At 35.9% G+C, this 18,520-nt stretch overlaps 1 protein-coding gene across 7 annotated transcripts in view; it reads left to right on the top strand.

Moving 5' to 3' along the window:
* PLXDC2 (plexin domain containing 2) overlaps positions 1 to 18,520 on the top strand; it is a 330,127-nt gene that overhangs the window by 269,629 nt on the left and 41,978 nt on the right. For all 7 annotated transcript variants that reach the window (XM_039331379.1, XM_039331380.1, XM_039331377.1 and 4 more), the window contains 2 exons: positions 9,841 to 9,901; positions 10,983 to 11,133. In XM_039331379.1, coding sequence (XP_039187313.1) covers positions 9,841 to 9,901; positions 10,983 to 11,133 — 212 coding nt within the window. The remainder of the gene's footprint in view (positions 1 to 9,840; positions 9,902 to 10,982; positions 11,134 to 18,520) is intronic.

Below are 18,520 nucleotides of genomic sequence, written 5' to 3'. Positions count from 1 at the left end.
GACCAACAAAAGGATCAGAATGTTAAGGTGGGTTTGTTTTCTTACGTATTTAAAGTTCAACTGAATTCCAACAAAATCCTACTCCATGCTGATAGGGCTGTGCACCCTGCCCATTTCTACTAAAGAAGAGTGCTTCAGAATGCATGGGGACACCAACATGATACCTATCTGGAAGGCTTTAAAGCAGGAATCTTTAAAAGAGCCGTGGGATATGGAGGAAAGTTGTAAGCTTCAAAGAGTTGTAAACAATGCTATGTTTTTCCCCTATGTGCGTTCAATTTCTGGAATCAAATCCGAAATGCTATATATCAGACTATGAAAATATAGTTATGAAATCTTGATCATAAGTAGCCCTGCAAAATTCCAGCATAACTTTGCAGGATCACTAAGCAGGATCAGCTGTAAGTTGAAGACTATCCGTATTACGCAATTTTTCAGGATTAGCATCTGAAACATTTGTTCAGTTATTCAAAAACTACTCTTTGTCCCAAGGATATGGTGGATGACATCATGCCTTGCTTTTTTTTTTTCATCCTCATTCCTTCAGTTTGTGCTTTGTTTTTAAAAAGAGAGATAATAGATGGACAGACAGAACAGCTAACCATTAAAAATAAAGATATTATTTTTATATGAATATGAAATTCATTATTACCTAATAACTAATATCTAATTTGCATGACTTAATGATATTTCTGTAAGACTTTTTTAAAAACATTGTTCAGGTTTTTAAAAATAGTATGATATAATAAAAAAAATCTGACATATAATAATGATAAACAATCAGTGCAAAGTAATTTTTTAAATGGCAACTTAATCTGTCAAAACTACAAAATGTTGCCAATTCACAAAATTAAAATTAATAGTCAAGGATACAAAAGATCCATATAAATAGAATGAAAGTAAATATCTATGGTGGATAAAATTTTACCCCCCATCTACCATATGGATCCTATTTGCATCTAGGGTCTTTCTTGATTGGAGAGCCCTGTAATATCAGGACCGTGAAGTACTTTTTATTAACTTTAGCTGATAAATAACTGCTTTTCTACCTGAAGGTGGAATCATGTACTGGATTATTCTGCTGTATTCTTTGTGGAGGCAGCCCTTGAAAACTATGGAACAGGTGTAGGAAAGGACAACAGGAATTATCTAAATCTATGCTTTTCAGACTTGGCAACTTTAAAAAGTGTAGACTTCAATTCCTGGGATTTCCAGCCAGAAGGAAATTTACTTTTGCATATCTAAGATATATTTATGTAGAAAAGGTTACCTTTATTTTTGGAGAGCCAATTTGACAACAGGCTAGGAAGCAGGAGACTTGTCACTTAAAGCCCTGCCTTAACCAGCTGGGTAACTTGAGCCAGACACTCATTTTCAGCCCAATCTACCTCACAGGATTGTTGTTATGAGGAAAATAGAAGGAGGAATATTGTGTGTGTTCGCAGCCTTGATTTATTTGTAAAAATAATAAAAGGGCAGGCTATAAATAAAAATAATAATTTCCAGGTGTTGTCTGCTAGACAAGATGCACAGGGTGGCTCAACTATTAGAAGCTGTAATCGAGTCAATGACAGGATGTGCTACCAACCCATTTCCAGGTGTTGCTATTTATACTTTCAGTCCTTTAAGAAAAGAGACTTAGAAACCCAGGAGGAAAAGATGCTGTGCAACTGCCAACTGAAGGTGGGGAGAGGGAACTCTTCTGTCTTTGGGTTTCCTGGCAAACTGGTGTAGATAGATAAACAGTATTTCTCTATAATTCTCTTAGTATTTAATCAATAAAACCCTTTTTGGCATTTCAATTTGAGCTATTTTCTTCCAGTCCTAAAGATATATTTAGCTATTGTTGCCAATGTAAATGTGATTTCACTTTTACAGATACTTGTATTTTTTACTAGTTACTGTATAATGCTTTAGCTTGTTGGTAATGGAAGATAAAAGTTTGTCTTTTGGATCGAAACTATCTGTCTGTATATTGTTTAGAATTTTGCTTTGAATCTATGTTTCATCATATCCTTAAATTAATGCAATTCATAATGAATTACTTCCAATTAATATCCCAGACATTTGTCGCATTTTTACAAATATGCTAGCAGATATATCATCTTTATGTATCTGTCACTGCAGAGGCTTTTTATGGGCAGCCTTGATTAAAGGGCATGAACTTTTTCCACAGTTTGCTCATACTAATGAAATAATTTGTTCTTTTGAAACTAAAGTTAATTGCATAATAAATAAATTAAATTTAACCTCATAAACAAAGATTTATATAATAAAATGTGGTTTTATGGTAATAAGGACAGGTGAGATTTTATATTCAGTGAAATTACATTGTAAACATGGTTTACTAAGACACAAAAGGCCTTCCAAGGCTTAGTGGAAGCTCTACCCAGTGCTGACGTGTGGCTTATTTTTTGATAACTTGTTCTTTTACTTTGAGGTTGATCCACAAATGTAGTTAGGTCTCTGGATAATGTCAAATAAAATACAAGGCAACAAAGTATACATGTACCCAGTGTTTATCAGTTGTTCTCAGGGCTTTTTTTCTCATAGAACGCCCAGAACGGAGTTTTGGCACCTTTTTTGGATGGAACCTTGTAGTGTAGGCAAGGCGGGTTGTATGGCGTGTGTGAGTTCTGGCATCATTTAAAAAAAAAAAAGCCCTGGTTGTACTTCTCTACAACTGATTGAAGAAATGCAACTGGGAAGGGGGGGAATTATTTGTGTCTATATTACATGACTATGAGAATTATCATTTCAAGCACATAGAAGAAATCTGCTATAGTTGATTCTTCCCTGCAGCAAATATCAACCTGAAATATTTTTTTAATCAGGACCAAAATGTGCCTGGAAATGTTGCTCTTGTTGATAACATTTTTTCTTCTTAGTATTTTCTTGCAAGTGCAGGTTCCACTTTTTTTTATCAATTGTGTTGATCCATTGGTTGCCATAGGAATTAATTCACTGGCTTGTTCACTGAGCCTGACATTGTGACTGAAAGATTGCAACTGGCACAGCCACCCGCCAGCTATCATGCTTAAGATGGCACTAGAACCCAAAAAACAATATTATTATCAAATTTATTTGCTACCAATTTCATGGTTCAAGACAAATAAGTGGAAGCAGGGTGGTCTAGAATATAGTATAGAAGGAATGTGGTAATTACTTCTATATAATATGTAATTTAGATGTTCAGAAAGTAAAGACACAACCAAACAAAAAGTATGGATACTGAATCAACATAGTATAGAAAATAAGTTTTCAAAGTTTTCCTGATTATTTGAACACATACTTTTCTGTAAGAAAAGCCATTAGAGTTGTTCTTTATATCTACCATCTTTTCAGCAGTTCTTTGAAATTACTCTATTGTGTTGCTTTACATAATTTTTCCTAGCCTACAATAATCAACCAGTAAATTAGATTCAAACAGAGACTGCCTATCATCAACCTGCAACAATCGGAAACCAGTTCCACTAAAAACCAATCAAAACTTATTGGTATATAAAGACAGGAACCCCATCAGTCCCTGCTCAGTTATTTATAGACTGCATTGCAAACCACTTTTTGTCTCTGAAGATGCCAGCCCCGGTTGCAGCTGAAACATTATGAAATATGTTGTCTAGACCACATGTCACTAAAGCCTGAAGCTCAACACTGCTTCATACAGCCTATATTTTCACTTGCACCTACCTGCAAGAGCTTAAAGCACAATCTGAACCATATTTTTAATATAAACTCCAAAGTGCTGTATGGTTCTAAGACTGAAATTGGCCATTCAGATCTAAGTGTTTTAATGGAAACCATGACTATACAAGTCTTCCCAGCTAATAAAATTTATATATTGCTCATGCCATCAAATGTATAACAAATATAAAAAGTATCTAAATGGGAACTGCTAGATCAGGGATGTCAAACTGCTGGCCCACAGACCAGATGCATCATGCCAAAACGGCATCCACTCCATTACCAGCAATGGAGAAAAAGTTGCGATACAACATGTCACATGACATTGCGAATTTGACACCCCTGTGCTAGATGTTCATTGTTGCTGACCATAGAATGTTTTCATTCTATAATTAGCACTTATTACTTACCAGGGTCATGAGTTTTAATGGGTATAACTAAAACGGATGAGCTCTAGTTATTTTGCAGTAGGTCAGTAAACACTATTTGGCTGTTTTGCTGTTTGCTCGCTCTAATTTGACTTTCATTCATCTAAAGACAAATGTGATTTTAAGAAGGGCAAAGAATATAACAGGCTATACTCTTCAAAATGCTAACCTCTACTTAGTGGGAAGATGTTATTGTTTCAAGAAAGATCTCTGTAATACATAATAATGATTCAACCAGATTCTTGTAATTTAACCAAAAGAGGCAAAGAAAGACATGTAGTTTCTATAATCTGATTTCCTTTTGAATCACTGTTACCTTTTGGTAGGTACATTAGAGATGAAGTATATAATAAAGTTCATGTCCAGTCATTGTAATACTGATTGCAAATAACTCTGTCGTTAATCTTTTGGCTGATTACTGTAGACAGTGATCATCTTCCAAACAGTATGAGGTGGTTGCCCTCATACATTTATTTTGTAACAGAACAATAGCTATGTAAGATCATAAATATAATTCCAAAAACATGAGAACTATTGTGCAAACTGTTGAATCTTATTCAGTGTGTAGCCCTCCAGGTGTTTTGGATAACTACTCCTTTTGCAATTTATCATGAATTGTGTTCTTGGGCTTATAGCAGTGATGGTCCAAAACATCTAACCATCTAGGGGTCATATTATGGACCCAGTTTATATCAGCTATAAAATCCTTAACATCTGATAATTTTATTATCATTTTATGCTAAAAACCTTTGCATATTTATGTATGAATAAATTCCACTGAAGGACGCTCACTTATAGAAGTGCTAAATAGGTTTACATCTTCTCATAAGAAAAAATTGAAATTCAAAAACAAAAATGGAATTTTGTTTTTTAATTACAGTAAGTTATATTGCATATACAGTATTGCAAACTCCATTGGCATTCTCATCTACTGAAACAGCCTCTGTTTACAGGTTTCAACAGTCATGAATAATTATGTAAAAATAACTCATAATTCAATTAAAATACAAGATTCCTTCCATAAACATGGTAACCCTTGGATCTTATCTCAAGAAAGAATACAATATTTAAAACAAAAATGAGCTAAATCAAGGATAAAGTATATGTATTGAGTTGCCATTGAAACAATTAGCAATGTCTTAAGCCCCATAACAATTCCAGTAATTTTGCTAGCCAAGAGCAGTTTCATTAAGGTTGACAGTTTTTCAGCCAGAAACATAAAAAAATTACATGCCTAGTGTTGTATAAGAGACATTTTTCAGTGCTAAGTGAGTATGATTCAAATTGTATGTTTTATATATTTAAATTAATTAGCAAATATTTGGTAACATATTTATTTAAACTTTAGCACATTTTCTACATTTTTAAGGTGACCAACTTTTTTACAATGAAAAGGAGGACACAAATAAATTGAAGAAAAAAATATCGTAAATAAAAGAAACATTTTATTCATTGCAACAATAATACAGAATATGCTATAATATGATAAATGCATAATAAAAACATTTGTAACAATAAAATTTTATATTGTAATTATGCTTACATGCCTATTAATTATTATTTAAATGAGTACTGCACGGGGTGGGCGACGGAGGCAGGTGTTGCGGGCCAGTTGCTCCAGGAAGACCACGCAGGTGTGCAGGGCGAGGTGGCGGCAGCACAGGTCCAGCACTGGGTAGATCACCAGTTGGCCCAGCCCATGGAAGGTCAACTGCCCGCCGTGCCACCACCTGCAGCTGCCCCACCAGCACCGCTACCCCACTGTGTAGAGCAGGCCCCGCAGCTCCTAAAGCATCAGCTGTGCCGGCTCCAGCCCCAGGAGGCAGCCTGACACAACACACCCTGCCTGCAGCCGCCCCGCCGGCACCACCGCCCGCCCTGCACAGCCCTGTGTAGAGCGCTGCTGCCCCTGCCTCTTGCGCCCGCAGCCATTATTGCCCTAGCAGGGCCAAAGATCAAGAGAAACTTACCATGGCCTCGCTGCTCCAGTCTCCTCCAGGTATCTTTGGGACTAACTAGGAGATGATGTAGTTGGGTAGCAGAGAGGGGTGCAAAGTTCGTGCCAATTTGCCTTCACTGCAGACAACTTGCACTTGCAAAGTTTGCTGGCGGGTGTTTTGGCGCGCTCAGCAGCAATTCCTATTGGCTTTTGAAAGCCAATAGCAGGAGTAGCACAGCTCATGCAAAAGTTGAAAAAAAAACATCAAAAAAAGGTGCTGGAAGGCCATTCTGAGCGTTCTATGAGGGGAAAAAAAGCCCTGCAGATTAGTCTTCAAATGTTGAAAAGGAGGACATGTAGGAGGGTACTTTTCGAGGGAGGACAGAACTTACAAAAGCCTAAAGGAGGACGGTTGGTCACCTTAACATTTTGATAAAGAGATAGTTAGCTTACTGTTGAATTTCAGTGATAAAAATTAGATAAAGTTATCTAAAGCCAATGCAACACACAGAGGGCTGGTCTAGCACAAAGTCCTATACACCAAGCCACTCAATTATGAAATTTCTATTTTTCAGCCTGATCTCACATACAGGAATTTTATAAATATGATACTGAAAGTAGAATAAGTGAAGTCAGGGCATTATTCTAAATTCTGGCAAAGAAGACTAGCATAAACATAACAAATGATTTTGCTTTAGTTTTGTTTTCCTCTGTGTCAATAACTTTCTAAGCTGAATAATACTGTAGCATTTTAATTTGGCAGATTTTTTTTTAAAGCCTTCTTGCTTTTGGACTAACATTTATTGACATCTCTCTTCTGCTCTCTTTAAAGCAGGAAGACTTTTAGATAGCTTAGTAAATAAAAACACCCAATTCTTTTCTTTGTACTATGAATAGGAACAAATGACCCCTGCAAGGATTATTTACAACTTCATTTTGTCTCTCACATTCACCATTCTGGAAGACATCAACTCTGTCCCCTGCAGTGCTCCACTAGGAGCCACTAGCCAAATCAAACTATCACAGTCTGTAAACATTTCTTGCATCCCACTGCTATTTCCAAAATTACATTTTCTGTGTTCCCTATAAACAGAAAAGCAGAGGAGTTTCTGTTCATCTCAGAAAAGGGTTTTTTCTCATGTCCTAGAATGTGGTCTGTTAATTGCTTTACTAGGAGCAAACTTAGGTCATCCTTTGAGAATGAAGTTGTTATAAAACAGCTATGTTGACAGATGGTACAAGTGGCATCACTAATCCAATCTGCCATGGTGTTTTCATGGCAATGGGGAATTATCACTGTGTCAGTAAATGGAAGGCTTATTAAATGTTCTGTTCTAAGCACAAAATGCATTGTAATGATAGCTTGTGGAGTCATAAATTGGAGACGCAAGAATGATTATATGGTCCATGACTGATGAGTCTGTGACATATGCCTTGGAAACATTTTGCAGATACCTTCATTTGGAGCCAAAGCCATCTTGCTTCTCTAAAGCAGCATTTCAGTGAGGTATTTAGGCCCACTAGTGCATAAACAGTGAATGTTGAACAAGCAAGTTCTTAAAACCATTCACTTCCTTGGGGTCAGCTACTTCAACTTAGCCTTGCAAAGTAATTTTTTTTTTTCTGTTCCGCTCATGCAGTTGAGCCATGCAGTTAATAAACAAAGATTATCCACTTCAGTAGGGACTTCAGTTTTTGTAGATAGAACAGGAGACAAATACAAGAGTAAATAAAAAAACATTTTTAATATTGCTAACTTAGACCAATGTCTTTTCTGTCATCCATGTTAACTTCCTTTTTGTGCATTTTCTGAATTACAGAATGAATCCAAGCTTTTTTGATAGGCTTTGAAAGCTGAGCAAATCAATAGCTGAATATCCAAGCTACAGTTTATTTCTATGTATGTACACTGACCTTTTTATGTCATACTAGGTAGCTCCCAACCAAGTTTATTATATTCTTAGTTTCTGAGGGTATCCTTCTGAATAGACAAAGTGTGTGGTATGGATAAGGAGACAGAACCTTCTCAATTAAAATGTCAAAGTTGTGGCCACCAGTCTATTCAATGGTCATGTGCAATTTGCATCTGCTACTCTAAAACTGTTTAACTTATACTTCGGTATACACACACACACACACACACACACACACACACACCCTATTCCTATGTACATAGTTATTTCATTTTTCTCATGCAAGTTCTAACTGTTGCTTTTAAAGGGGTGGTCTATTCAGTTGGAATCAAGTTTTCTTAAATATTATTTGTGACAAAGAAAATAAATATATGAATACTTTTAAACATTAAAAATTACAGCTAAAAACACATTCTTGTTTCAAAATTCTGCTTGTTTAATCCTTATTATTGGAAGCTGGAAATATATTAAGCTTGATTTACTGAATGTAGTAGTATAAATTGATTCATATTCATATTACTCTAGGATATCAAGTTAATTTTATGGCAGTTCCTATTTTATTGGTTAGAAAGAGTACAGAGAAGAGCAACAAAGATGATTAGGGGACTGCAGGCTAAAACATATAAGGAACGGTTGCTGGAATTGGGTATGTCTAATTTAATGAAGAGAACGACGAGGGGGGACATGATAGCAGTGTTCCAATATCTCAGGGGCTGCCACAAAGAAGAGGGAGTCAAGCTATTCTCCAAAGCGCCTGAGGGCAGGACAAGAAGCAATGGATGGAAACTAATCAAGGAGAGAAGCAACCTAGAACTAAGGAGAAACTTCCTGACAGTTAGAATAATTAACCAGTGGAACAACCTGCCTCCAGAAGCGGTGAATGCTCCAACACTGGAAGTTTTTAAGAAGAGACTAGACATCCATTTGTCCAAAATGGTATAGGGTTGGACTTCATGACCCCCAAGGTCCTTTCCAACTTTATTTTTATTATTGTTGTTGTTGTTGTTGTTGTTGTTTATACTCAGCTGTTCTTCCAAGAACTTGAAAAGACATACCTGGTACTCTTTCTCAACACTGTCCTATAGCAATAAACTTTGGGGACAATTTTTCAGAGAGAAACAGTGACTGATCCAAAGCTATCCAGCATCCATCACTAAGAGTATACTTGAATTTGGTCTCCTTGATACTAGTCCAACATTTTAATCTCTCTGTCATGCTATATTGTTATGAAGAATAATTTTACCAGCTTTTTAAAAAATATATTCCTTACCTACCATCAATTGTATTTTGCAAAAATTGGCTTCATTAATTTTAGTTAATTCAGATAAATGATTACAAGCAATGAAAAATGAAACTTAAAGCAAAGAATTTCCTCTAAATTGCCGTTGAGAGTCTTTGGAATGGGTTCAACATCTACATATCTTTTTCAGACAGTAATGGATGCCTTAGTGTCTTTGATCATCTACCATAATGAAAAGAAGACTATAATGTACCTGGTGAATTATGGGAGGGGGGATGCTGTATTTTAAATATAGAAAATGAAGAAAAAATCTGGACAGAATAAATTAAATTAGTTTAAATCCACAGAGTGGGGATCATTCCTTAATCTACTATGAAGTACAATAAAGTTATTAACTATCCAGAGCAAAAAGCAATGGCATTTTAAATTGTCTAATCATAGAAATTAATTCTTGTAGGAAACATTAATCATTTTTAGTCAAAAAATAATTTTAATGAAGTGAATAACCCCTTAATCATACAGATTTAGCTGCATAGAAGTGAAGTTGCTTTTTCTCTTTTTTCTCCCTCTTTTCCCATCTAATCCATGTTTCACTGGCACCTGATTGATTTTAATCTCTTCTTATTTTTTTTTAAGGTGTTCCAGTGGCTTTGATCGTCATCGTCAAGATTGGGTAGATAGTGGTTGCCCTGAAGAGGTGATATTCAGATATCCTATATTTATTATTATATTATGAATATTGATTCTTAAAATGAAGAGGATATCTTAGACTTCTCTGAACAGTACTTAAAAGCAGTTTCTGGATTTATCCTTTCCCTTAGAAAATCACTGTTGGCAGGTGAACATCTGTTCTGTCACTTACATCATGAGCACCCGCATTGAATCCAAATGTAGTTCTCTGTGCCCTAACTACATGTTTTGAATAGGAAAAACTAAATCAGAACTGTCATCCCAAACTGAGATAAGTTTTTATCTAGCTTGCCATTGTGTGATGGGAAAATATTACAATTATTGGACACATTTACCTACTTTTTCTATTAAAAAATAGCATTGATATATACCATTATTTTGTTTATTAGTTTGCTTGGATATCAGTATTGAAAAAGAACCCAGAAGTACATTTGATGGGAAAGCCTTAACTTGATTTTGTGTATAAGTGAAGTTTTCAAGGATGAAATTAAGGGATCTGAATTTTAACCTTGGATTCTGCATGTATGTATATAATTTATATGGCCCCTTGTTTCATGCCCATGTTTGCATGGCTACCAATAATTAAGCACAGTATAAAAACATAAAGCAAAAAAGGAAACAACAGCATATAATACGCATAATCTGCAACCAAGGTAAAAATCCAAACAAAAATCAGAACAACCATTGCAAGGCTCAGACACTAAGATTCCAAGGCTCTGGGACAAAACCGTGTCTTTAAGGTTTGCAAAAAGCCAGCAGGGGTGAGAACCAATCTAATCTCAGAGCCAAACCTCAGTTTGGGAGAAAAAAATGCAATGAACTATTTCATTCTGGATTCTTTTTTCAGTTCTTTAATGGCAAATAAATGTTCTTATAATGTCTAGAAATTTGAGCTTCTCTACCATTTATTGAGACTTTAATTCTCTTTTAGTGAGAAAATATGCTATATTTATATTTGCAAACTCTTAATTTAAAATTTCCATTTTCACATATTCTTGTGTTTGTGTTAGATATATGTAGAGCTCAGACAAATGATTTCTACTGAGAACCAATTATTTCCTTTTTTTCATATTATTTTTCTTATGAAGTCAAAAAATAAGGTTTGTGAGAATACAGACACAACTCAAACTACTCTTCATATCACAACTGCACTACAGCAAACCACAATGAGAGACAGAGTTTTAACAACTACCAGAGGAGCCATTACATCACATCTGCCAACTAGTCTACCCACAGAAGGTAAGAACCTAGAGTCGGATATGTTATCAAAAATGTTTAAAATTTGCAGCATAATTCTATCATACGAAATTATCTACTCAGGAGATGTTGTCCTTCAGTAATACAGTTATGTTATGATACCAAAGACTGTGGCCCAAAACTGCCTATCACCCCTATAAACAAATTTTTTCAATAATTTATAATAATTAAGTTTAATTCTAATCCTGTTTTGGGTTGAAATTGGCTTTCGGTATAATTAAGTAGCATCAAGAGGTCCATAAACTAGAATACTTTCTTGGTTATTTAAACATTGACTCAATATTTTAGAACCAGTGATTTGGAGTCATTGGGACCTTCTACATTGAAACTCTTATTTTGAAGTATTTTAACATCCTTAGTGATCAAAAATACTGCTGGAAATTGTTAGCTTTCACAAAAAGGTGAGTATTTTACTATATATTTCCCAAATGAATTGAGGACTGTGTGAATTACATGTAATAATAATAATAATAATAATAATAATAATAATAATAATAACAACAACAACAACAACAACAACTTAACAATTGTTGATAAGAAAGTCAAAAAAGTCTGGATAGTGGATGTGGCAGTGCCTGGAGACAGCAGAATAGAAGAGAAAGAACTGGAGAAGATAACAAAATACAAAGACCTACAAATAGAATAGAAAGACTGTGGCAAAAGAAAGCAAGGGTATTACCAATAGTAATAGGCTCCTTGGGTGCAATCCCAAAACAACTGGAGCACCACTTGAACACCATTGGCATTGACAAATTCGCTATTAGTCAATTGCAAAAGGTGGCCTTACTAGGAACTGCTTCCATCCTGCGACGATACCTATAATACCATCAAACATCCACATCTGCCTATCCCAGGTCCTGGGTAAGGACTCGATAGGTAGACAAAATGCCAAATCCAGTCTGAACATCTGGCTGACTGTGCGATGATCAATAATAATAATAATAATAATAATAATAATAATAATAATAATAGGCATTTGACTCTCTGCCACATGACTGGATAATCAAGTTCCTAGAAATAACAGGAGTCAGTAGAAACATTAGAAAATTTGTGCAAAGATCGATGGCACAATGGAAGACACAGTTGCAGATCAATGGTGAGAGGCTGGGACAGATTAATATCAAGAGAGGAATATTTCAAGGAGATTCATTATCACCATTACTATTTGTTATTGCACTGTTTCCTCTGTCGACAATACTGAATAACTCAGGATATAGCTATCAAACATCAAAAACATCTGCCAGACTATCCCACCTCCTTTACATGGATGATCTGAAGCTGTATGGAAAAACATCATCTGAAATAAAATCGCTGCTCAACACTGTCCGTATATATAGCCAAGATATTGTAATGGAGTTTGGCTTGGACAAATGTGCCACACTTACTATCAAACAAGGAAAATAGTGAAAACTGAAGGAATCAAGATGCCCCACGAAAATAACATTAAGAGTCTGGATGAGGAAGAGTACTACAAATACTTGGGTATCCTTCAAGCTGACAACATCAAGCACACTGAAGTCAAGAAAAAGATTAGAGGTGAATACATCAAGAGAGTGAAGAAGATCTTAAAGTCCAAACTCAATGTAGGAAATACCATAAAGGCAATCAACACCTGGGCAATCCCAGTCATTAGGTACACAGCTGGAATAATGGACTGGACTCAAGCAGAACTAAAAGCAATGGATAGGAAGACCAGAAAAATAATGACAATGAATCATGCCCTTCATCCACGCAGTGACATTGACAGACTTTATCTACCAAGGCAAATAGGTGGGCGTGGAATGCTATAAGTACATCAGATGGTTGAAGAAGAAAAAATGGCTTTGGAAGAATATCTGAAGAACAATGATGAAGATGCACTGAAATTAGTATATCAGGAAGGCTTACTAACTACTGGAGAGACCAAACTGGCCTACAAGAAAGACCAAATGAAGAACAGAATAGAGGCATGGAAGACAAAGCACTACATGGCCAATACATGAAAAAAATAGCTGGGAAAGCAGATAATAATAAAACCTGGCAATGTCTAAGAGCAGGAAAATTGAAGAAAGAGACCGAGGGACTAATTCTGGCTGCACAAGACCAAGCCTTAAGGACAAATGCATACCAAGTCAAAATTGAGAAGACAGCAACAGACAGTAAGTGCCGCCTATGCAAAGAAGCTGAAGAAACAGTGGACCACTTGGTAAGCTGTTGCAAGAAGATTGCACAGACTGATTACAAGCAGCGGCATCACAAAGTAGCAACAATGGTGCATTGGAAGATCTGCAAAAAATATCATTTGCCTGTAAGCAAAAACTGGTGGGATCATAAAATAGATAAAGTCATAGAAAATGATAAAATTAAACTGCTATGGGACTTCAGAATTCAAACAGACAAGCACCTGCAACATAACACCCCAGACTTAACAATTGTCGATAAGAAAGACAAAAAAGTCTGGATAGTGGATGTGGCAGTGCCTGGAGACAGCAGAATAGACCAGAAAGAACTGGAGAAGATAACAAAATACAAAGACCTACAAATAGAAATAGAAAGACTGTGGCAAAAGCAAGCAAGGGTAGTACCAATAGTAATAGGCTCCTTGGGTACAATCCCAAAACAACTGGAGCACCACTTGAACACCATTGGCATTGACAAATTCGCTATTAGTCAATTGCAAAAGGTGGCCTTACTAGGAACTGCTTCCATCCTGCGATGATATCTGTAATACCATCAAATATCCATATCTGCCTATCCCAGGTCCTGGGTAAGGACTCAGTAGGTAGACAAAATGCCAAATCCAGTCTGAACATCTGACTGACTGTGCGATGATCCATAATAATAATAAAGTTGGAAGGGACCTTGGAGCTCATCTAGTCTAACCCCCTGACTGTGTAACAGTATTTTGTCAGTTACAGGTAGTATGTAGTATTTTCCTGACATCTTTAATATTAAATCAGTATCTTATACAAGTGGCCAATATTCAGAATGAGAGACCTCTTTTGATAATATAACGGTGATGATGTTGTTTAAAAGCCAGTAAACTGGAAGGATGTTTTTAAAAATAATTAAAATAATATGTATAAATAACAAGAATTAGTATACCAAAAGTACTCATAAGAAGGAACCAACAGAAATTATATGTAACTATTCATGAATATGGAAATATACATGAGAGCATAGAGGAGTGGGGTGATAAAAATATAAACTGCTGTAGAAAATGGATAGCATCAATTTGTACTTGAAAAATTGCATAATGGCAGCAGATCTGCCATTTCAATTTCCATGATGTGCAAACTGTTGTGTACAATCTTGTTTATTGTTTTTTTAATAAAATAGTGCTTATTTATTTAACATGTACTAATTTAAATATAACTTCTTGGCTTCAATTCAAGAATCAATGGTATATTCATGAGGTGGTTATTAACTCATTGTATTAACTATCTAGTCAGATATTAGGTTTTTTTCCTCTCTATCTCCATCTTTGTTAGAAGAGAATGCAGGTAATCCTCGACTTAACAATCATTTGTTAACTGAATTGAAGTTGTAATAGCATTCAAAAAAGTGACATGACAATTTTTCACACTTACAAGCTTTGCAGTCACATGATCAAAATTTGGACACTTGACAACTGGCATGTGTTTATGATGGTTACAGTGTCCTGGAGTCATGTGGTCACTTTGGCAACCTTCTGACAAGCAAAGTCTATGGGGAAGCCAGATTCATTTCACTGTAATACTAACTTGACAACTGTAGTGATTTCAAAGATGCTTTTTCACAAGGCAACTGGACTTTCTTGTTTTTCTTTGAAGGTGTTTCGCTTCTCATCCAAGAAGCTTCTTCAGTTGTTAAAGCTACCTGGAGGCTTATCTTCCCACCCACTCAGTGGTATAGATATGTGGACGATACTTGGGCCAAGATCAAAACACTGGAATTGCAAGCATTCGCAAAACATATCAACTCAGTGGACAGATACATCAAATTCACACATGAAGATGTTAAGGAAAATAGTCTAGCCTTCCTGGACTGTGCTGTATACATTAAGGAAGAGAGAAGCCTTAACATTGAAATTTACAGAAAACCTACTCACACAAATCAATATTTACATTTTGATTCATACCACCCATTGGAGCACAAAATGGGAGTTATCAGAACCCTACACCACAGAGCTGAAGGCCTGCCCATCAGCAAAGAAAGAAAAGAAAAAGAAATAAAACACATCAAGGAAGCTCTCAGAATGTGTGGCTATCCCAAGTCGGCCTTCAACAAATCTCAAAAAAAGACCTAGTGGGAGATCCTCTGAAAAAAACAATAAACGAAGCAACATGGTCATTCCATAGGTTGCTGGAATATCAGAAAAGTTCAGGAGGATCTTCAACCAACACAACATACTTACACACTTCAAACCTAAGAATACACTAAGGCAGAAGCTTGTCCACCCCAAGGATAAAACATCCAGACACAAACTGAGCAACATGGTATATGCAATACAATGCAGCGAGCCATGTGCAAATCAGTAACATTGGGGGAAGGAAACAACTTCATAAACATGGTACAACATAGGAAAACAAACCCATCAGGACAAGAGTCAGCAGTCCATGTATATTTAAAAGACAAAGGCCACTCTTTCGAAGACAGCAAAGTCCACATTTTGAACAGAGAGGACCGCAGGTTTGAAAGAGGGGTCAAAGAGGCCATCTATGTCAAAACTAAACAGCCCTCTTTCAACAGAGGGAGAGGGATTTGACATCATCTATCTCCAGTCTACAACACGGTCCTTTCAACAGTTCCAAGAAGTCTCCATACCTCATTTGCACTACTCAGGTGACCCTGAAGACACAGATAAGCCTCCAGGTAGCTTTAACAACTCACTAAAAGAATGCAAATGAACAGCTTTCTGTAAGTATAAATCTTTCCATTCCGCACCATCCAGTCAGAGCTGAAGAAGCTTCTTGGATAAGAAGTGAAACATCTTCAAAGAAAAACAAGAAAGTCCAGTTGCCTTGTGAAAAAGCATATTTGGGACAACTATGACCTGGATGACTGAGAATTTCAATAGACAACTGCAGTAATTCACTTAACAAGAGTGTGCAAGAAAAGTTATAAAATGGGGCAAAATGACATAACAATGGTCTTATTAGCAATGGAAATTTTGGGCTCTAAATTGAGGACTATCTATATCAAATATTTTTAATTTTGAATTGCCAGTGCTAGTTTAATAAAATAAAATTTTTGTTTTGCTTGTCTGTTGCAAGACATTGTATAGTTATGATGTAGTTGGTTATTGTAAAACATTTCAACAGTATTTCAGCTACATAGAAACCTTAAGCTTTTCAATCCTGCAAAGATAATACAAATAGAAGTCTCTTAATGCAAAGGACTATTTTTGAGTGCAAGAACCTAAAAGAAAGGTTTAAACACTGTCAACAGAAGCTTTTGAGCTTTATTTCTATGTACTAGTTCTTAGCGGCCAGAATAATAGCAGAAAGCTGAAAGAGTTTAAAGTATCACAGTGTGAGAAAATGATTTAAAATGGTTGCCTATGCTTTAGAATTAAATGATGCTGACTTGTGAAGATCAGACAAAATTCATAAAATTAAAATCTAATAATAAAAAGTACATTAGATAAATACTGCTCCTGTGGAACATGAAGGCATGTTCTAAACTCATATGTGAATTAATTTCTGCCATTTTTTTTCCATTGCACATATCCTGCATGAAATTGTTCCAGGTTTTTATTCCAGAATTTTTGGGAGCAAAAGGAATGGTTCCAGGAGTACAAAATATTACCCAGCGTTTAAGAAAAAAAAGTCTTTGCTTCTTTATGCTTGTTTACATTTTTGTTATTTCCCTTTTTGCTGTTCTGATAGTACTATTTTCTTCTTCCCTACAATATGATTCCAGCCATTCCAGAAAGTACAAGGAATCCAAGATTATGGCATGATATTAAATATCTAATCAGCTTTGCTACCCAGCATTATTGCTTAGAAAAGTGTTGGGGGTACAATTCAACGCTGGCATGGACCCTATCTCTCAAAATCCTTGCTCGGCTTAGCTGGGCCCTACCATGCAGGGAATTGTAACAAATAATTGCTTGGTTCATTTCTATTCTAATTTTCCCTTTATGAAAAGGGAAAAATATTTGTAGGATTTTCTGCCTCATGGGTTAGAATATCTTGAATAGTATTAACCACAATGAATTTAGTCTTAAGCAGCAAAGTATTTTTGCTGGCTGTTGTTGTCTGTATTCCCACGCCATCCATATGCAGACAGGCTTATACCATCCAAAGCCACATCACGTGATTCAAAAATACACAGCACCTTGAAACAATGACTCTCACTGAGGTTAGGCAGACTGAATTTAGTCTGTAGGCCAGTCATTCTTCGCTTTCTTAAAGCAAACCTATTGCTTCCTCAAGGAGAGAAAGGAATGTACATTTGAGGTTGAGTGAGTGGTTCCTGTTTTCAGTGTTATAGCAATAGCACTTAGACATGTACATATGTCCTGAAGTATAGAAAGCTGAGTCAATCTTGAGCTCATCAGGATCAAATTCCTGGCTGTGGGCAGAGTTAGCCTGCAATGTTGCATTATAACCACTAAGCCATCAGGTCTTTGATGATGTTCTACCATTCAATGCTGACTGCTATTTCATGATGTACCACCAAATAGCCTCAGCAATACAGGACATTCTTTCTCTTCACATGTAAAAGTATTGGGAAAATAAAACCTCTATGACCACACACACACCTCTTAGCAACGTTACATATCAGCTTCAACCCCCTCTGTTCTGTCAGCCAATCCTCAAAATAAGTGTGCTTTTCTGGCACCAGCAAACAACATAAAATAGAATCCCCTGAAGATAAGTTTTTTTTAATACAGTACTACATCCCCTACAAAAACTGCGTAAAAAACATTCACACCTAGAAGAAGATCTATATTTTTAAAATCTTCATGGTCCCCAATGCCACAGATTATTTTCCTCTCTAGACTTCACTGGACAGGAACAGCTAAAATTTACACAGCTAAAATTTCTCAACTCAAAGGCCATTACTTTTATGATCAAAGCCCATCACTATTATAAATACTTACACTCTTAGCTTCTTAAACTTTATAACCTATCTTTGATTGCTATACCTTATGTTATGTGGTTGAATAAACAACCCTCTTCAAACAGTTGCCCAGTGTGCTTATTTGTGACCAGCTCAGAATCAGACCAAGTAAATTTTTCTAACTGAAGAATCAGTAATATTTTAGATACTTAGGATAAATTTCTTCTCCAGTGTTCGAACAGTTTTATTCTGATTTCCTATTTTTCCTTTTTCCCAATCAAAAAAGAGAAAAGGACAATATTTGTCACATCATCTTAGCTCATTATGTATTCCTAAACCC

The sequence above is a fragment of the Crotalus tigris genome, unplaced genomic scaffold (assembly GCF_016545835.1).
Source record: "Crotalus tigris isolate CLP2741 ecotype Arizona unplaced genomic scaffold, ASM1654583v1 scf7180000024437.13266115, whole genome shotgun sequence".
Lineage (NCBI taxonomy): Eukaryota > Metazoa > Chordata > Lepidosauria > Squamata > Viperidae > Crotalus > Crotalus tigris.
Note: the sequence above shows the minus strand (reverse complement) of the source record. Positions and strands in the feature narration are given on the sequence as shown.